At 39.5% G+C, this 21,912-nt stretch overlaps 1 protein-coding gene across 1 annotated transcript in view; it reads right to left on the reverse strand.

The window, feature by feature from the left end:
* The window catches only part of cltca (clathrin, heavy chain a (Hc)), a 39,372-nt gene that overhangs the window by 12,141 nt on the left and 5,319 nt on the right, over window positions 1–21,912 (reverse strand). Inside the window, exons 2-19 of the mRNA XM_061802655.1 lie at window positions 17,578–17,785; window positions 12,850–13,118; window positions 11,870–12,031; window positions 11,669–11,782; window positions 11,299–11,472; window positions 8,140–8,337; window positions 6,638–6,838; window positions 6,381–6,533; window positions 6,163–6,285; window positions 5,860–5,997; window positions 5,361–5,525; window positions 5,067–5,247; window positions 4,492–4,655; window positions 1,386–1,511; window positions 1,170–1,312; window positions 510–744; window positions 297–419; window positions 82–227 (exon numbers count right to left, since the gene is read on the reverse strand). Of these exons, the coding sequence (XP_061658639.1) occupies window positions 82–227; window positions 297–419; window positions 510–744; window positions 1,170–1,312; window positions 1,386–1,511; window positions 4,492–4,655; window positions 5,067–5,247; window positions 5,361–5,525; window positions 5,860–5,997; window positions 6,163–6,285; window positions 6,381–6,533; window positions 6,638–6,838; window positions 8,140–8,337; window positions 11,299–11,472; window positions 11,669–11,782; window positions 11,870–12,031; window positions 12,850–13,118; window positions 17,578–17,785 (3,023 nt within the window). The remainder of the gene's footprint in view (window positions 1–81; window positions 228–296; window positions 420–509; window positions 745–1,169; window positions 1,313–1,385; window positions 1,512–4,491; window positions 4,656–5,066; window positions 5,248–5,360; window positions 5,526–5,859; window positions 5,998–6,162; window positions 6,286–6,380; window positions 6,534–6,637; window positions 6,839–8,139; window positions 8,338–11,298; window positions 11,473–11,668; window positions 11,783–11,869; window positions 12,032–12,849; window positions 13,119–17,577; window positions 17,786–21,912) is intronic.

Here is a 21,912-nt window from a genome sequence, read left to right on the forward strand (position 1 = left end):
TTTCAGGACATTATTTGATTCATTTGCTCTTGATAGCATGTTGAAACAATATATGCATCACTTGATGTTGCAAATAAACACCTGTGTTCACTGAAGACAGAGTTGTCCAACACAATCTTCTCCAGCAGCTCAATGAGCTCGTTGGGCAAGTCAGCAGTCATGAAGGCCTTGACTGTGACCGACACCTCTTCTGGGTCCTGGGTTTCTGATAGTGCCGTTTGCACCACCTGAGAAACATTAAAAGCTTTGAGCTCTAGAAAAGAAATTGAATGTCAACTCAATGTCTGTGTGACTACCTGGTCAATAAGTGGTCGTCTGAAAGGATTGGTTTCCAGCAGAACACTGGCCCACAGCTCAGGATCTTTGCGCCGCACCAGGTAACGAGACAAGCTCTTGAAAAGTGAGTTCTCATTGCAGACCTGTGTGATGTGTGAAGAAATAGCTTTATTATGAAGAGCAGGGAGGGGAAAAAATGGTAGGGACAAGCAAGCAAAGAAATTAAGTCTCACATTGATTAGCTCTTGGTCACACTGCCCCCTCTCATAGGCCACACAGGCCAGGTGTGGGTCTCTCTTCTCACAGTATTTGCCAACGACACGGCTGTCGTAGAACGGGTTTTCCCTCAAGAAGCGTTCAGGGTTATTGTTACTGTCAATGTAGATCTTGGCCAAGGCATTGTGAGTAGCTGGTTCCTCGCAGCCCTCGTGTATGCGAGACTCTAGCCATGGCAGCAGCAGCTTCAATCTAAAAAAAAATAAAGATAAACATGGTAAAGATATACAGTTTGATGTTTGCTGCGAGGGAATAGTTCAAAAAATATCTAAATGGGGACATTAACAGAAAGGGGTCAGGTACGTCAACTTGCACGTTCAAGTCCACGCTCATTGGGAAGTGCAGAAGTCATACATCTAGTGTTTTGTTCCTAAACATGTTTTCTGGATATAGCATACGCCTTGTTTCAGTAGGAAAACCACTGAGGTCTTGACATGAGTCAACTGGTCTTCCCTAAACCCATTCCACAAAAAATAAAATACCTGCTCAAAATGTCTTGGTAGAAAGATTAAGAGGATACTTAAGAGTCCACCTCAACCCATTATTTCGATTAAGCAATAAAGTAAGATGAATCTCATTTTTGTTCATGTTTTGGTCTGGCACCAACATTGACATACCTGTTCCTCTTTTCCACTTCAGCTACCAGTTCATCAGTTGAAAACTGTCCCCTGACAACAAGAATCAGACTCTTAATGACATCTTCTGAGCAGTCCACATCCAAGAGACCACCTACCACCACAGGCAGACGACTTGGGTTCACCTAAAACGGAGAAGTTATGTTACCATTATGTTCCTGCAGTGATCTCCTGTCTAAATGCCCTTCTGAGCCTTACCTTCTGAACATAGATCTCAATGTACTTCTGCAGGTTGTTACGGTACAAGTACAGGACGAGGTCATGCACAAAGTCGAAACGGTCGCAGACGATGATGAGCGGAAGTTGGTCAGTCAGTTTGGCTTCCTGTCCATGACAAAGGAAGAGCTGGGGAAAAGTGCTTTATTGCAACCGCAACCTACCCATAACACCATTTTAGAGCCTGAAGGGGTTTTATCTTCCTAGCACACTGAATTGTGCACAATGTTTGCATCAAGCTTGATCAGGTACATCAAACCCAGCTCAAGCGATTCATGATTTGATGCAGTATCAAATGACGCAGGGCTTCCAACTACAACAAAGACTCCTAGTTGTAGCCATCTCCAAATAAGAAAAATGTAAGGCCCATGACGGTCCTCTGAACCACAATGCACCACTGCACTGCACCAATCCACATAGGATTAAAAAACTGGGTTTGTATATTCATATAATTCAATAACATGCAGCACAGACTTCAGACTCCCACTAGAGGACTATACACACACTGTACACTAACACCAAAAATCTTTACTCACCGAAGGAGCACAGGAAACTAGCTGGTTCATCACTGACTGCATTCATAGTAAATGACGGATATCTAGAACGAACTAAAGATATGATGGCACTTGCTGCAGCCGTGTGTGACTTAACTGGTGGTACACGAGTACATACACCTCCATACAAATCCCAGTTTCAATCCTTTGCTTCATATTAGAGAGAACAAGGATGATAAAATAGGGAAAGATCTTTTATTAGGAGGAGAGACAGATTTACCTGATACACGTCCTCCCATTCCAAAGATAAAAGATGAAAAACAAAAATAATTTACTGCTGTCAGGGTAATTGATCTAACACTTGCGAAAAAAAAAAAAAAAAAAGGGGGGGGGAGGTTGAAACAGTGCAATCAGCAAAAGTTAAGAGTTCAAATACATTTTCAGGATTAGAATATGAATAATGGCAGAGGCTAAATGAGTGAGGGGGTTTGAAAAAGTAGTTCAGTCGTGCCTTGACTTGGTTTAGTTCTGTGACCAAGCTTGTGACATTTTCAAATTCTTTCCCTAGTTGAAATAAAATTCCTAGACATTCTGGCCCCTGTAAAACAAAATGTAACTTTTTTCCAACAAGAAAGCTTATAAAAACTATGACAAGCCTAAGGAATTATATAGTTCATCCATATTTAACTCACTGTGGACCCTTCTGTTATGCGCACTTCGGCCAACAGAGGGCAGCATAATGAAGACATATGGTCAGGGGATGGTCACAACTGCAAATGTAATATTGGGTTTTACAAAGAGGATAAATAATATACAGTGAGGAAAGTAGGTATTTGAACACCCTGGGATTTTGCAAGTTATTGAAATCACAAAGGGGTCTGAAATTTTCATCTTAGGTGTCAACAATGTGGGGAAAAAAACAATATAAAATCCAGAAATCACAACGTATGTATATATATTTTTTTTAAATTGTCTGCTACTGCTGCAAATAAGTATTTAAACACCTGCCAATCAGCAAAAATTCTGGCCCCCAACGACATGTTAGTCTGCCTCTTAAAAATTCAACATACACAGGTCTTATTCTAAATTAGAAGTCCCTGTTGGAGATTGTTAGCTGCAAGACTCCACACAATCAGGAAGACTCCAACTACTAATATTGATAAAATCAAAGAGGTGTTCAAAGACACCCAAAACAAAATTTTAAACTTCCACAAGGCTGGAAATAGCGATGGGACAATGGCCAAGATGCTTGGTGAAAAAGATCAACTGTTGGGAACAGAAGCTAGATAAGACCGTCAAAGTTCCTCAGATTGGGGCTCCAAGCAAGATCTCAACTTGTGGCATATCAATGATCCTAAGAAAGGTGAGAACTCACCCCAGAACTACACAAGAGGAGCTGATCAATGACTTGGAGAGCTGGCACTGCTGATTCCAAAGTTACTGTTGGTAATACACTTACATGTTAAAGTTTAAAAATCATGCATGGTATGGAAGGTTCCTCGGCCTAAATCAGCACACGAAGCCCATCTCATGGGAGAAAGTTATGTGGTCAGATGAGAATAAAACAACTTTTTGGTTTTAATTCCACTCGCTGTGTTTGGAAGAGGAAAAAAAAAAAGGAATAACATCCTCAAAACATCATCCCTACTGTGAAGCATGGTTGAGGGAGCATCATGCTTTCGGAGCGTTTTTCTGCACATGGGACAAGATGATTGCACTGCATTAAAGAGATGATGACTGGGGCCATGTATTGCGAGATTTTGGGTAACAACCTCCATCCCTCAGTTAGAAGATTGAAAATAGGTCGTGGCTGGGTCTTCCAACATGAGAATGACCTGAAGCACAGAGGCAAGATAACCAATTACTGGCTCTGCAAGAAACATATCAAGCTTTTGGAGTGGCCTTGCCAGTCTCCAGACACACCAAAAAAAAAAAAAAAAAGGGGGGGGGGGTAGAAATACAATAGAAAATCTTTGGAGGGAATTCAAACTCAACGAGGAAACGGGGCAGAGAAGATCTGTGTGGAGGAATGGGCCAAAATCCCTGCTGCAGTGTGTGCAAACTTGGTGACAAAAACTACAGGAAACATTTGACCTCAGTGATTACAAACAAAGGCTACTGTACCAAAGATTAACATTGATTTTCACAGGTCTTCAAATACTTACTGCAACACGAACATAACCCCCCAACACCCCCCCAAAAAAAAAAAAAAAAAAACATTGTGATTTCCAGAAAAAAAAAAAAAAGAGGCCCCATAGCTCAGTGGTTAGAGCATTGGTTTGGTAAACCAGGGGTCGTGAGTTTGTATCTCACTGGGGCCTCTACTCGCCAAGAGGGGTTGCGTCAGGAAGGGCATGCGGCGTAAAAACTGTGCCAAACAAATATGATCGTTCATCTGAGATGGCACGATGTGGTGACCCCTAACGGGACTAGCCGAAACAGTACACGTCTTGGAAAAACTCGCATGTTGAGGTACCACTGGGGAACATTTGGGGAAGCCCTGTGATCATACAGTGAGAGAGCATAGAAATGGGGAACAAAAAAATAGCTCAATAGACCACTTCAGTGAGAAACTGCAATGAAAAAGTGTTCACCTTCAGGAAGTTCTTGACACGCTCAGGATCATAACAGTTGCTTTCTCGACAGATGCGCTCCACTTCCTTTATCTGGCCAGTCTTGCAAGCAGCTTGGATGTATTTGAAGTGAACCTCAGGGTCCTGACTGAAGTTGACAATGGAACCCAAGAAGTAGAAGAGACCTGAAAGATGGACACACAGGAGTCAAACACCCAGCAAATATAAAATTAAAATGTTTTAACCAATATTTCAAAGAATAACTAGATGGAACATGAAATTGTGACATTTTCAAGATACATTTCTGACACACCAGGGAATAAGGAGTTACAATATTGTAGAAACAAATGAATCGATCTAATCCAATGTAATGCATTATACATGGTCCATTGACTGTCCTGCATGTGCTCCTGCCTAATTACTGGATTGATAGTTTGGGGATGTGAATCTAAATACATGTCACTACATCTGAATGATGGGTTAAATGTCATTAAGTCTGCCTCTCCGATGCTAGAGAAAAACAAGCATATATAATTCAGAAATAAAATGAATCGTAATCCTCAGACTACTAGGGTCAATGTTAACTAACATCACACCTTCAAAGCTTTTGAAGGACTCAAAGAGCTCGGTGAGAGACTGTGTGGTAAGCTGCTCGTGGTATTTAGAGGCCACTTGCACACATATTTGCAGATTCTGGCGGATGTTGGCAGACAGCATGGCCCTGAGGCACTCCAAAGAGTCCTCCACAGAGAGTGAGCCGAAGTAGTTCACAAGCCACTGGAATTTAAAGACAGTACAGATTTGCCATATGTGCACTGAAATACTGTTTTGAGGTTAATCAGATTTAACAGTCGGGAATTACCAATTACAACTGATTACTATAATTATACCTCAGGGTTGAGAAGGTGTGTGTGCACCACAGCACGCTTGATGTCATACAAGTCAGTGTAGTGCTCCAATGCCCTTTGCAGCAGTCCGGCCTTCTCACAAAGTTGAGCGATGTGAGCACGGTCATAGTTGGTGAACATTTGGTTACCCAGGATTGCGTCAGCAACCTGTATTCATGACAAAAACGTAAATCAAAAGATTAAACATTTAAATTTACCTTGAATCCTGAATAGTTCTATTTTCCACAGCAAGTGCCCAGCCTTATGTCTTTATTAATCTTTTCAGTAATTTGCTTTTCTTTTGACACTTTTCTTTCAAACCAGTTATGTGCGACTGACATTTTCAATAAATATGCATCATAATACAAAGAACCCCAGTGCCACTACAAAAAAAAAAAATGTTCCGCCATAAAGGTGATCCGGGTTTTGCATTCTGCTTAAAAAAAAAAAAAAAAAAAAAAGCTAAAAGGATTTACGCCCTCTCTGCAAACTATGTAGCCACCTGAGGGGCGTGCATGAGGTTCATCTCCAGTAAGCGGGTCTGCAGAGGGCCCTCTGATGGTCTGTTGTTCTTCAGGGCATCCAGCAGGAATGAGGTACACTGCTGGATCAGGTTGTATTCCATGAATACATCCACGATCTGATCAAAAAGATGAAGATGAGAACTTGAAGTTCCAGAATTACAGAACAGAGACCTGTAAAACTTGTAAAGAAAGTTCTACTAACAATCTAAACAGCTTTTAGTCACTTAAAACATAATACCGGTCCATAGATTATAGAATTTCTGTATGCCATCCCATCTAACCTGTGTTATGTCAGCAAGGGGCTCTTCATCCTGAACCAGCATCTGGGCAAACTGTAGGCCTTGTTCTGGGTTGATCCGCATTACATTCCTCAGAAGAAAGATCCAGTCTGGAGAGTAGCCCACCTGAAAAATATGTTTTGAAATGGCTTCATGATCATCCTTTCAATAATGTTATTTGACATTGAGGATAAGACTGACAATAAGATTGATAATCAGACCTTTTTGGCATAAAGGACAATCTTAGTGAACTGGCCAGTCTCTGCAAAACACTGAATGACCTTGTTGGGGACATTGGCCCTAAGGTATACACTAAGCGCCAAGGTGGGATCCACTGCCTTCACCAGGTCCCCCAGCTCCTCTGAGCACTCCAACTAAAAAGGAAAAGTTAACATTAGACCATGACCGTAAATATCAAATACGTGATGAAAATTGGGATTTCCCTTGGGGGCAAAACTCCAGACAAAATATTGAAAACCTTGTCTTCCTTGAGCCACTTTTCCAACAGCTGCTTTCTTCCTTGCTGGAGGACCGGCCTGCAAAGCTCCAGGGATTCAAATTTGTTGAGCTGACCCTGGTCCAACAAGATCCCAAAGTACTGCAGCAGGGGGGAAGTCTGGCCTTGTTGAGTAGGCACGCTCTGGAAGCGACGGATGGTGTCTGGAGTTCGCAAAATACCCTGAGAGGGGAAGTGTGAGACAGTATAAAAAATGAGAAGTACATTTATGCTTGACTGTCCATCATGGAGGAAAAGTGACTGTCAATATGTAAGCATTGCCTCAACTTCAGTACTTTGGAACAAGTTTTCAACAAGCGAATAGTCACTTGGTTACATTTATAGAATCTGCTGAAAATCAACTATTAGTTGGCTTGTGCACTGGAATCTGAAGAGGCTTTGAGCTCAGTGTCTCATAGCAGTTATTTAGGTTGTAAAAAGTTTTGTTTTTACATTGAAATATCCTCTCTCAAGTATGTCTTCTTCCCCACTGACATTTCTTTTGAATACCCAAACCTTTGTGAGAACCAAGATGCATTCTTCTTCTCACTATAGCATAGTTAATATAGCTAAATATGCATAAATCATTTAGATGACTACCCGTACTTTTTGCTTTTATTATACAGTTTTTATGCTGAATTTGAATCTGAAATCCATTATGAAGGAAACTTTTGTATTTTTCTAATTATGGGCAAAAATTTATCCCACATTGCCGAATTCACCGGAATTACCAGAGCGCAATTGTCAGGCTGTGGTTCACTGCTGGATTGGTTTTCATGTCCGCTGAGAATGTCTGTGTATTTCTACTCATAACAAAATTTTACTCGCGTGATTTTTCGTGCTCGATTTTGCCGATTTGAGTGCAATCGCGCCAGTCAAGTCACAGTGACTGAAAATTCCATGACATTTCCTGACCCAAGCCAAATATTTTTTTATTTTACCAGACTTTCCAAGACCTGCAAAAGGCAACATTTCTTTCCATTATATTCCAGAAATTCCCTGACCCGTACAAACCCTGCATACTGCATTTCTTCCTCAAATGGCTGGGGCGTACTGTGGGACCCACGCTTTTTTTTTTTTGAGCACCATTCAGAAGTTAACCGAATGAGTTGCACAAAAACAAATCCTCTAGGACCACGCTTGAATATTTGAATCCATAGCATTGCATCCTCTTGTGCAGATTCATCTTAGTTTATGCTTCCCTACTCATTTTTGCGTGTCTTAGATGCTGGATGCACATCAAATGAGATCCCTGTATATAGCATATAACTGCAACATTCTTGCACTTTTTACAACTGTGCTGATTACTTAAGGCCAATAATTTGTAGGTTGTGATAATGCAACACGTTTCAATGAGGTTTGCAAATTAACAGTCTCCTTAAATCCCAATGATAAACAGTTTGGCAATTAACCAATTGAGCTACATGTCAAATGATTAATCCTTATTATAATGCACTATATTCGTATAAAGATGACAAGAATACCTTTGGTGCATTGGCAGCCACCTTGGCAGCCTCTGAATAGTTGCCAGCCGCAAACAGGTTGTTGAATTTGCGAGCAAACAGCTCTTCAGCTCCAGCGAGGTTGTTGCGTACTGCCAGACGAAGAGCCAGATCTGGATTTTGTAGCACATTGGTGATGTAGGGTATGATGTTTTCTTCCTCCACACAGACTGACAGCACCTGTTATACAAAAACATGGATGAACATTTTTAAGAAAATCTTTGAAAACACCTGGGTAGACTATTGGGACTCTGGTGCTTGTAGAGTCTATTTTGGGGTTTTCACAACAAACCTTATTTTGATTCTAACTTGATGGACAAATGAAAATTCAAACAACCCATTTTTTGTTGCTTTCCACAGAATAAAATTTGCACTGGACAGCCTCTTAGCTAACCTTACAAGCATGTGAAGAGTTTGTTTTCAAAACGCGACATAGGCTTTTTTTTTTTTTTTTTTCCAGATTTACGAAACTCGCGCCAAAATTATCCAGCTCCGAATGGTAGTTATCGGGATACTCTGATTTTTGTTAAAAGTGCGACATATCGTTCTATATCAGCCAAGGAAGATCGCGTTTTATTTCAAAATGCCACATAGAGATCTTATTTAGAGCAAAATGCGACAATTTCGTTTAATCAGCCTGCCCTGCTGAAGCAAGCAGCATCCAATCAGAATTCGTCTAGAGGGAAGTTCCGGTATCTTCCACATGATCATCCAAAATGGCTGCGCCCACGTTTGAGAGAGATGCTAATGCCGAGTTTGATTTTACAGCTATAAATAAAATCAAAAGAAAGCAGACTCAATGAGTCAGATTTCAAACAGTGAATTTGTGAGTTTGAAACTGATTTCATTTTGGAGATTTGTGTATGAGATCGACAACCTATTTTTTTTCTGATGGTATCCCTCGCAACCCATATTAACCTTGGTAGACTGGTTTGAAGCAGTTTACTTCTTAATGATCTCACATCAACTTATAAAGAAAATTAATCAACTGAGTGACACAATGCCTGCAGATGTCGGATTGCAGAATCGCATACAGATACACAAAATTACAATGTAAACTCAGCCTTTCCAAGACCTCATACTGAACAGTTTCTAAATAACTGAAAAACACCTTTTTAAAAGAAATTCCCATTTTTTCATCTCCTTTTTCAACATCTGACATTAGTGAGCTAATTGTGAAAATTGTGACGGGTGACTGACCCTTATTTCTGATACCTAACTCTAAATGTGGTGGTCAAGGTCTTAAATATTTAAAAATGCTTGAAATGTTGAAAGGCAAATAGTTTTCATGATTGCCTATCAAAAGCAACTGATTTTTTTAAAAAAATACAGCTGCTCCTGAAGGTTTAAGTCGAAATTTGGATATGTCTCACTTTGCCAAGAATAGAATGTTTGGATATGTCTCATTTTGGAGAAAAAATGAAATTTGTCATCAAAAAAACTCGTTGAATATTAAAGCCAATATTTTTTTGTAGTATGGTGTTTAGTTACGTTTTAGCATCTCTTTCCATCCCCCAATAGTTAGAAACATAAATTGAGTTTGTTTTCCCTTCAATACCAAGCCCTTTTCTCAAAATGAAAAAAACGGATGTGTCTCATTTTGAAAAACTCTTCATATGATAAATACCTGAATCCTGGTCTAAAGCAAAGCCATCTGAATCTCGCAGTGGGACACAAGATTAAATCTGTCTGGCCATGGGCTGTGGCTCCTGAATACAAATGTATTCTGAGTGGGACAGTGTTGCTCAGTTCTGTGAGCAGTTAACTGTCAGAATGATGAGGGAGTTGAAAGAAATAGCGCGATGAGGGTGAAAAGGGGGTGGGGGGGGGGCCTAGGCGTAAGTCTGTTTGCCCCCCCCAACAAACAAGTTCAGCAGGTCAGAGTAAGCATTGCCATGGTTTATACGTCATTTTCAATACTAATGCAGCCTGTTATATTATGGGGGTCTAAGCTCAAATGAGGACCAATGGCATGAAAGAAATTTTAAAATGGTACTCAATATAATATAATGGCAAACGATAACCATCACAGCTTCTTGGGACACTGACTTGATTTACCATATCAGCTACGAGGAGATACTTCCAAGTACTTAGCACTAGATCAGATTAAGCACGAGGGGATTTTGCCCCAAATTTACTCTGTACCTTTAACTATCACCAATTTTTTTTTTCTTTTTCCTCTCTGTCCTGCCACTACCTCGCAATTAAATGAACCTCTAAGTCACTTGGTATTTGATAGTAAAGATCAGCATATCTCTATGCTTAAACACGATTTCATTTCTGTGATATTGTTTTCCAAGCAATGACACAGTGGATGCTGACAAATTGTAGTTTACAGATACCTACTACATCAACAAGATTTTATAGTTTATTGATTTGCTTAAAGAATGTGAAAAAAATAAAACTTGAAATGCTTGGTCATGGCCTTCCGAAAAACTTTTAAATTAAAAATACATTCCAGAAAGTGTATAAAAGCTTTTATATGTAGTGGGAACATTACCATTTTAGATTTTAATTTTCCTTTGAAGTCAAAGGGGAACAATAAGTAACCAAATTTAAAATTTTACAACCTATATTCTGGAAGTAGCTGCTGAGTGCACGACTTTGTTTTAAGTTACCAATATTGCTGTCTACCTATTGACAAACCTGGAAGCACGGAGATAGTGGTCCATTATAATTTACCAGCTTGCCTCCAACGTAGATCTGTTTGTGTGCTACACTTACGCAGTTTGCGGCCCTGACATACAGCAAGCTCCATCACTACCTTCGGATCAGTTATCCTCTTTACCATCAATTATTCATGCTGCATGACCATGCTGGAATATTCATCGGCAGGCTGGATCCAGTTCGCCTTTCTGGTTCAGCTTTACACCAGCAGTAACACCCAGAATGCAACCCTCTGAGTGACACACTACACCGTTGATAACTTACACTGCTTTCATGCAAAGACTCAGAGCTGATGCTCTAATTACGACCAGAAGCAAAAGTTCATGTTTGATGCTGCGGTCATTTGCATAATCTCATGTCAGTTTTATTAATCATACATGGCATCGACTATAAGTGAGAGTCCTGTAAAAGGTCTTGAAGAGTAACCACTTGCCAATATTTTTCAAGATAACAATATTGCGTTGACACAGTTACCTGTCCCTTCCTGTTGACTCCAATGATTCCTGAGGTGGCCTCATGAGGAGCTGTGACAAAAATAGTCTCGCCACTGATGCGGTTCATATATATGCAGGTGCCTGTTTCCAGGTCATAGAGGTGAATGTAGCCATATTTGGTGATAAGGAAAACCACATCTTGCTTCGAGCTTATCTGGAAAACAAGTATGTTCAAAAGTGAACAGAAAATTAGTGATAGCATTTAAAGATCACACACTGAGGCGATAGACCATTGCTAAAAAGAGTATAATGAAGATTTCGACTTTCAGCAGTTGCTAAGTATTTCTGCTCCAATAGCAATAAAAATGCATTCCAAAGCCGAATTTGTCAATTCAAAAAATCATAAACACCTGCATGGCAACAGGGAAGTCATTTTGGGCTTCTGGAGGGAAGAAGACATCCACTGCTTTCTTTGGAAATGGCTGGTTGCCAGTTGGTGGGGTTCCCACTTCAATGATGTGCAACTATTTTTTTTTGGGGGGGGGGAAGAAACATTTTTGATGACAGAAACACAGAGAGTATTTAAATCTGTTTCCATGATGCTTACTCACCTTCCCACCAGCCTGACCTCTGACAGCAAAGCAGAAGAGGGTTGACTCCTCAGAATTTCCCTCCATCTTGAACTGGGCAAAGCTGGCAGCATGTCCTTCAATGGGCTGAGAAACCTTTCTATCCACAGAGTATAACTGCATGGCTCCCACAACCCGATTTTGCTATTCAGGGTGAAAGACACACATACACTGAGTCCTCGTGTTACAACGTCCTTCACTTACGATATTTTGACATCCTGGTGCCCGTTTCTCGTCCGCCATTTTGTCCCTGGCACCATAGCGTTTCTGGCTAGCTAATACATATCACTCATCTGTGTTTGTGCGCCGAGTATATTTGCCTCCCCCCCTCAAAGTGTCACTATGCAATATGGGAAAAAAAATTTATGGAAATGTCAGTTTGTGCACATTGTATCATAGTGCTAACATGCAATTGCCTGGCAAGCAGTTCAGGGACTAACTGCTACCACTCGCACAAAGTCAGCTGGGATAGGCTCGGGCTATACAGTAAATGGATGGATGTTTAATAGTGGAAGAACTATTTTTAAATGTGAACAAAACATTGACTTCACTGTAATTTACACTATTAGACACTAGACTGTATACCAGTACTCAAAATAATTGCCAGCAATTCCTTTCACTGGCCACAAGCTACCATACGTTTTTTTCCAGAAATACCAAATGAGTAATGGAATGATGTGATTTCTTACAATAGAAGTGATCATTTCAAAATATAAACAGATTAATACAAATCAAGTATTCCAAAAATATTTTTTCCTCCAGTGTTAGATAATTGTGAAAGATGTGACATTAACATGATCAGTCCTTAGATAGATGATTAAATTATAATTATAAATTTGGGCAAATGTGTTATTTTTTTCACGTGCGCATTAAACAGCTAGTTGGCCTGACCCAGTACTCAAGAAGTAGCACTCTGTTAGGTTGATGACCTCTGCTGTGGACCAAGGAAAATGCTAACTTACCTGTGCTGAAATACCAATGAGAAGGAGCCACTTTTGCTTTGCGTCAGTGCGGTAGTTGATAATTTGGCAGCCTGCCAGGCTGGAGTGGCGGTCAAATACTTTGACAGGCTGAGAGTCACCCTCCATACTCCAATGGTAGACAGCCGTGTCAGTCACAAGTGCAACTGTATTAAGGGAAATCCACTTCCAAAAGGTAACGTCATCAGTCATGGTATGTGCCTTCATTTTACTCTTCATTTCAATGTTGAAGATCTGAAGAGTTTTGGCAGCTAAAAAGCGGGAGAAAGAGGGCAAGAGCCACAACCAAAGCTCATTATAGTTTAACAAACATTTACAAAGAGCAAAACACCAAATTTGCATTGAAAAAAGTAATGAGTGAAATGGAAAGAATATTTGATCAGGGAAGATTGGCGATACATTCTGTTGTCAGAAATGGCATCCACTGAATGTAATGTTACAGCATTAAAATAAGAGACCAAGTAAATCATATTCTGTTGCCTAAGGGCAGGTGGATTTAAAAGACATGGACATCATTGGTGATACCCCTCAGTTAAAGATGGGAAAATCCACAATACAACTTGACACTTAAGGGGGGAAAAAACAGTTTAAAAAAACTGAATTGACCAATGACTGGTTTTTAAATGTGGTTCAATAGAATCAAAAGACTAATGACATATGGATAAAAATGATGGTACCTTCCCTGAATATTTTGTTACACAACGTTTTGAAGCAACCAATCCAACAAATTCAGTTATTTTCCATAAGAAATCTGCATCTGTCAACATGTATTTGGACCAACTCAGAGAAAAGTGCCCCAGTTGTCGTCTCAAGTTTGAAGGTTGCCTTCTCCAGATGACTTGTTTCAGCTCCTTCCACAGATGTTTAGTAGGAGTTAAACCTGTGCTCATAGGAGGCCACGTAAGAATAGTTTGTTTTGCTGGTGTCAGAATGGTTTTGCCTCAGAGCTGGTTTTGACCAGCCTGTTGACTTCCAGACAACCGTTTCTTACATACAAGATGCGCCAATATGTTGTGGATCAGAGTAATGTGTGCTCAGAAGTTCCCACCCTCCCCCAAGGGTAACTAACTGAACAGTCTGCACAGGAAATCCTTGGATGGTGGTATCAATCCAAGAACTCAAACCATAGAAGTGCCAAGTGTGGATAAATTAGTTTCAACACTATTTTGGCAAAGCAATGGCAAGGAATCGCGACCAAATTATCAGGCGGTTGCTGCACTTCAATAGTAATGCATTGCATGATGCCCTAATTATTTTGCCATCAAAAGCCCTTAGTTTTTGTCTCCTTTCATCAGGAAAAAAAAATGAAAAGACTAATCTATGTTTACGTGGGTTCCGTGTTTATATACCCATAGACCACAATATCCTGTGGCCCTTGAAAAACTAGTCAAAATCCTCTAAAACAGCTGGCAATATGGAGTTGAATGGTCTGAAAAGGGCTGGCAGTTACTTAAACGTCTAAGATGTGCAACCGTAGTCAAAAGATTACCCAAAATGCTTGGGGTGACTTTCACCATGGTGGTTCATAATTTTATTTCTAATCCAAGGAAAATGTCCTCTAATTTCTGTAGTCCATGTATATACATTACAGTGATAAACACTATATCACCAAACAACACAGTGTGACAAGTCATGTTTTAACCAGTCAGATTCCAAGTTTGAAGACCCCTGTGATTCCAACAAGACACCTTAGTTCAAATTATTTCTATTCTTTTCAATGGGTACCATCATCTTTGTCCTTTGTTTCAATTTATGGAAACAATTCAAAAATTAATCTTGATTTTCCCGTCATTTTTTCAGTAAACTTAACGTGTACCCCAATTACCAGGGGTATGAAGTACAGCAATTGTGTCCACAAATGTAAGGCCATCTTCCCTTTGGAAACCCATAACAGAACATGATTTCCTTAACTTCCATTAACTGAAAGTCTTATAGTATTCAATAAATGTGAATTTGTCATGCATTACACGGCATTTAAATGTATGCATTTTTCTTCGCTAGCAAAACCTGAATTTCATAAAATAAAGTTTGTCCATCGTTTAAAAATTGATTTAGACCAAAGTATGTCCGACCACATGGTCCAGCAATTAATTGAAGAGCCTTCAAAAAGAAAGCCAAAATATCTGCATCTCATCTATAAAATTGGACAGTAAATGTTAAAGTCAGTTCAGAGGGCGATGGAATTTACTGTACACAATTATTGAAAGAATTTCTGGGAAACTTTCGTCCGTTTGATTAATAATTATGAATGACAGACCACAAAATTAAATGTTAGGTTTACTCACCTGTATCAGTTTAATTAGTTGGGGGTTAATTTAGTGAGTTTAAGCTTTATTACCAAGCAGTGTGACTTCCTTGTTTGATGATTATTCATTACTCAGTGACAGAAAGCAAAGACCAAGGCAAAACAGCATAACCATCAAGATCACTTTGCATGAGATGCAGACAACTTGCAGCAGCCAAATTTCAAAGGGCAAGCACAGGAAAATACAGAGAATCGTGGGGTTGTGCATGAAATGTGACTATTCTCAGTTTTATTGGTGTCAAATGAGAATATCAGTTGTAAAGGGGCATTAATGGTGTGAAAGCAGAAACTGGATGGAGGGTGGATGACTGTTTCACCGTCCATGATCCAAAGACCATTACTACAACCTGAAGCAATATGAAATTATACATATACATGCAGGTGGCTTATCTCTGAAGCCATTTTGTTTCGTGAATATGATTTTTTCTTACGTTGAAGTATGTTTCACAAACCGAGCCATAAATATCAGTGATGCATATAATAGTAGGCCGAATGGTGCTCACGTATGACTGGGGTCTCAAACTGGCAGCCTGCCGAATGATATTTTGTGAGACTCTTTCAATGTCATACAGAACTTTACCACATTGTCATTTTTGTTTCAGAGAGAGAATATACAGTGGGGGGTTAGTCAGCTCCTAATTGTGCTAGTTGTCCCACTTAAAAGATTAGTGAGGCCTGTAATTTTTAGCATCAGTATACTTCACCTATGAGAGACAAAATGAGGGCGGAAAAAAAATCCTGGGTGGGCATCTACCTCAAACAAGAATGGGTATGCCACTAACATGTCTTGGAACTGAACTCATGCTTCCATCTTATCCTGTTCTATCCCGTCGTCCTTCTCTCACAGAGTGTAGCACTAAACATGCAACATTCACTTCGCTCACACAGTTTACAATGAATGATTTGTCTTTGTTTCTCCCTCCCCTCTAGAAACTGTTCTGTTTGACTGATTCAATAAACATAAATCATAATGCTAAGAAAACACCGTAAAACTATATTGACAAAAGGGACAGAGATGCTCCATACTGCTTGACTAAACAGCCAAAGGAGGGGGGGGGGGGGGATGAACTCATGCATACTCATTGTGGGGATCACATCTACATATATTGTACTTTGTGCAAAAACAACTTCCCAGTTATGGTTGTAGATATATTTACATACTCTACAGTACTAATGGTAATTAATGTAGGAACTCCTGTGATGTTACCTACTCTAACACAAATTAATGACGCTGTATAATCCCACACCAACAGGAATTATGGTTCTATATATCAATCACACAGAATGATATACAATAGTACTTTCATACAACCAACTTGTACTCAAACAAGAATATGGTCATGCCAAAGCATAAGTAGTTTGATAGGACCGATCAAGACCTTAATACTGATGTATAGTTATTCTAAAATATTGATAGCAAATGAATGTGGTTCTTGGCTGCAGTTGCGACTTTGTTTCAGTAGACAAGTACTGAATTTGTATTCCATCAGAGATGTGACTACAGGTGTGTCAAAATATGCTGATATGCTCAAGATAAAGAATCAAACAAGAGCAACATACTGGGTAGATGGCATGGATTTACATTAAATTATGAATGAGTTGAAGATACAGATATTTGGAAAATAGATTTTAAATCAATCATATATGAAAGAAAATTTAATAAATGTCAGCAAGCTATAAGTTGTGAAAGATAACTCCTGTTTTGGTAGATACAACTCTGATGATCTTAATGAGACAAAGGTCAAAAAAAGTAATACAGTAAATTGAGAAGATGATTCAAGGTAATCTACTCCACCTTGAAAGAAACTGTACCACAACCTCATCATGTCTGTCAATTTACTGAAGCAATGTTGACTGAATTAATTATATCAGAAGTCTCTAAAAACAGGATTTTACTTCCACAGCATAAAAGTTAAATTTTAACTCACCGTCTGCAAACATAAGAAAGCAGTAAAGAAAAACAAAGAGCACAGAAAAGACAAAAACAAAAAAAGTCAAAGCAATCATGAATGCTTAATTTTTAAAAGGGCTTATTTCAAACAGTTACAGGACAAATGTTTATGAAACATACCTGCTGATTAAAAGGTCAAAGTAGAAAGCTAAATTAACTGGATGTTTTACTTCGGCTAATCTTCATTCCTCTCCTTTCCAGTGCATGCCTCCATCTTTCTAATTGTTCCTCCACCTTCTCCGTGCTTACACTGCATATCAAAATATCTGCGAACATCATGGTTCAAGGGGATTCCAGTCTAACCTCATCTGTCACTTCTCTATTCTCTTCCCTCATTGAAATACTGCTAGAAAATGTCAAGGCTGGGCATACAAGGGGAAGATTTTATTTATTTATTTACTTACTTACACTTACACACACACACACACACAGTATTGTAAATACATTGTCCTACCTTTGAGTGCAATGACCTTGCTTGCTGGATTCATGATGGCGCTGTCGGCTGAGATGGGCCTGCGGATTGGTGTATTCGGATCGGCCATGTCAATGATCACCACCTGAGTCTGCTCGCCAACTTTTTCCCGGATACAGATGAATTTATCTGACTCCATGGTTAGGGTGCTAAAGCCGATGTTGGAAGGGTTGATCCCCAGGTTTTGGAGCTAAGGAAAGGGGGGGGAGAAGCACAGTTTGTTAGGATGACCACAAATAGGTTGCTCGCAGTGAAAGTCACCATGTTCACGTGTACAACACATTAACTGGTGGTTTGGAGTGTTTGTTAGCATTTGAAGGCTCACTTTACATGCGCTGGTTATAACAGTGTTGGAAATTCCAGTCTTACACAAAGTTAGGAGATGACAATGTGGTTTTCAGTTCATTTATCTGTGGGCATTGTCAACCACCTGTTCAACCTTTGACACTACAAATAGCCCCTCATAACTATTGGAAGGCAATTACAACTCAACTCAAGAGTCCTATGATTTAAAAAAAAAAAAAAATTAAAATGGCATGTGTTGATTTTGTGATTGGAACAAAAACCTGCCCTTTCCAGGTCATTCCCTAATATGTATTCATCGATGTTCATTGCGACTGTGCTATTGTGACTAAACAGAAATAATTGAACAGAAAGTACTGTATTTTTTGATTTACAGGGAGTCCTCGGGTTAAGACGGTCTCGACCTAAGACGTTCCGACTTTACAACGCCTGTCCCCCGTCTGGCATTCTGTCTAACTAATGCTTGTATCTTCACATTTTTCGCCCTACTTTTTTGATATTATCCCCCCCAAAGAAAAAAGCTGTCTTTTCGCAATGACTCTACAGCCAAAAGAAAATCCATTACCATGGAAACAAAACTCAAGATTATAAAAAGATTGGAGGAAGGAGAGACCCCAACACCGGCAAGGCTTCAGTCGGTCAACTGTGGTGACAATTAATAAAGACAAAGCCTGTATTTTAGCGCATGTGAAGGGTTCCGCGCCTGTCAGATACAATGACCACAAATAAGGTGTTTTAATACTTGAGATGGAGAAGATTGAGGGCCAGGTTCTTTCACAATAGCTAAGCACAGCCTCCCCTTCTTCTCCATCCACCTCTCAGCAGTAATACCAAGTACATAATCTTGTTTATTTCCAAGTATTTCTTTTTGATAAAGTATTTTGATGTAAATTCTAGCTTTAATGGTGGAATCCGACTTGAGTCAAAATTCGAGTTAAGTCTCTACTGTAGGAACAGATCTCAGTCATAGACCGAGGACTCCCTGTATTTGCACTTTTATTGCCACCATAATAAGTACAAGTCTTTGTGCAAAAATTTAAATCCTCCTGCACATACGATATGCACCGAACTGACAATGCATCCCTTCAAATATAAGCTATTCTTTATTGAAACCTCTCGAAAACCGCTTATAGCAGAATCATGGATGCTTAGCGTAGCAATGGTACAGTTTGGCGAAAATCAGACGGCACTCATATGGGATTTAATACAGAAGTGTTTAAAACCGGAGAGAACAAATTACTGTATGTCATGGGAAAAAAAGACATTGGAATGACTGTCCAAAGAAATGCAACCATCTACAATATTTTTTGTTGTTTTTCAAATAAAAGATAAACAATTTCCATTAGGGTTGTGTATCGTTTCAATTTGAGCGATTACGGTCTTGATTCCGGTTAATCATTTCAATTCTGATTCCAAATGGTTCCAGATTTAAAATGTTTTTGGGGGGTGCGTCAAAACGATTTTCATGGTCAAAAAAAAAAAAAAAAAAAGCCCAAATTATGAACTTGCATTTTATTAGCAGCCCACAGGATATACTAAGAGTTCACCCTTCCCTGTAATTGACTGGTGACCAGTTAAGGGTGTACTCCGCCTTTCACCGGAGGTCAGTTGGGATGGGCTTTAGCACCCAGTGTCCCTCAGCAGTGTTGAAAATGGATATATGGACATTTGATGTCAGGTTCTTTACAACAACTGGTATCAATAGTAAACTTATGTATTAAAAGGCAGCATGTGGAAGTCACCCAACTTACTTAATATTCATTAGTTTACTTTCAGCTAAAACTTAAATACAGCATTGACCAGGGGTGAGCAAACGTGTTGTCTCTCGGGTCACATTAACTTAACGTGGACTACTGAGCAAACAGAGGAGGAGAATTTGGATGAATACTTCAAATGTAGGAGCCCCATTTGTTCATGCAATGTTGTCTAATATAAATTGTATAAAGTTAAAATGATTTTTTTCTGTGAAAAATCCTTAGTGTTTCATGTTCAGATGTTTGAGAATTTCCCTAAAGAGAAAAAAAGTGTCAGTGTTCTGCTTGATATGGCTGCTTTCACAAAAAGGTTAATAAGTCAGGGTTTTTTACCCCCTCCCTCCAGAAAGAAATTTGGCTGAAAGGAACTAATATTTGCTCATTACTAAAGAACAATACAAGCTAGAGACACTTTCTCCCCCTGATGAGAGTCTGAGCTCTGTTTACGTCGTTGTAGTACATAATACTTTGTGGGGCTTGAGGGGGAGGGAAAAAAAAAAAAAAAAAACATCGGTGAAATTGCTCAAAAATGCCTGTCAGTCTTCGGGTTTGCTCCTCAGGAAACAGATGGTAGTGAAGAGTTATAATTAAGTGAACTTAGAAATAGCATATCAATGGCTCAGAGAGCTTTGTATTCGTGCATACAAACGTAATTAAGCCAGTGGTTATGCCTTAAAGAATCTTTCCGGACACGTCCAGGGTAGGTTTGACTACTCATAGAACCTGCTTACCATTTCCTTCAAAAGGAAAGCATCATCTTGCTCAGCACAAAAAAAGCCCTGTGTATGCCCATCACACGTAAATTTCAAGGAAGAGCAGGGAAGGATGTGCTGTCATTTGCTGAGCTATGCACCACTGCATAGCCATTATCCACAACAGGAAATTTGGGACCATTGTCCATCGAGACTGAAACAACAGGGCTGTCAAGTTTAGCCTCCTCCACGACCATACGACACGGGTGGGGGACACGTGACCAGCTCAAGCAGCAATATGACCGCCTTTACTATTGGGAAGGAGAGGAAGAATCTATAATTTCTGAAGCCTAGCCTTCTAATTTCAAAAATTCTGAAGATTTGTCGCTAAACCATTCCCTTTTCTTCCAAATGCAATTGTTCTCATTCCGACGATGCTGCATAATGTCACGTCTTCAGCATATCTCTATCCTTGCCAGTCAGTCACGGGATATCAGCAGGTGTGTTACAAGCAAAGTTCAAAGAGCAAACATAAACCTTATGGAAGATACAATCTATTAAAACAGAATACTGATTTTGAAAATATGATAATGGGCTATTTTTTTGTGCTAGCTACCAGCATGAATAAATCCTGGAGGTATTCAGCTCGGACTAAGTGTATGGCAAGAAATCGTTCAAAGTGTGTACACACAAAAGGTAATAGGAGGTACTTGGGGGAGGGGGGGGGCAGGTAATTATACTTCCATTTAACAGTGGTCCACACCATCTTATATAAATGGATGATGTATGAAAATGCAAGCTTAGCATATTGACTAGCTGACAACCCAGACTCGTAACAGTGAAAAGGGGAAGGTTATTCTACTAGCTCTTTGCAAAAGATGTATAACTGCTGTTTTGAGAACTTGTGTATCGTGACATCTACTTTCATTCCATACTCACAACGAATTGACATTAATTTATGAGTTACAAAATCTGTTGATTGCAAAGTATTAATTGTCAATTAGGTCTTGAATCGATTGAAGCAAAACCATGGACACTAAAGTTTGGTTGATTCAGTACCAACAAAACTTTGCTATGGCACAATTGACCCCTCGGTGGATATTGCGCAATCCGCGTCACTGACCAATCAGAGGCCAGAGATCTGCATAAACCAAAGCCCGTTTTTGCTCCCGCCATTTTCTCAGACAACATTGAATGGTCAAGTATATGTTTTGTTAGAGTTTTGTCGCGTATTTGGGTTATTTAACAAAAAATATGGTTAAGAGGTGTAGTCACGGACTTGGTAATAGTGACGACAGGTATCCTGAAAGGCTCGTTGGTGGAGTTCGATTCGTACCATTTCCAAAACTGAAGACCCAATACGAAAAATGCCTTCGATGGGTCAAACTTTGTGGAAGACCGCATCATCAACTAAATCCATCTAATAGCAACCGGAACACATGTTTGCACGAAGGTATGCCCTATATTTGATTTTCAATACATCTCGTATAAATGAATTCGAAGTTCTTCGCTAGCATAACACTGCTGCATGTGAACGATTGACACACTTATTCTTTGTTGAGCGATAT

This window comes from Syngnathoides biaculeatus, chromosome 18, assembly GCF_019802595.1.
Source record: "Syngnathoides biaculeatus isolate LvHL_M chromosome 18, ASM1980259v1, whole genome shotgun sequence".
Lineage (NCBI taxonomy): Eukaryota > Metazoa > Chordata > Actinopteri > Syngnathiformes > Syngnathidae > Syngnathoides > Syngnathoides biaculeatus.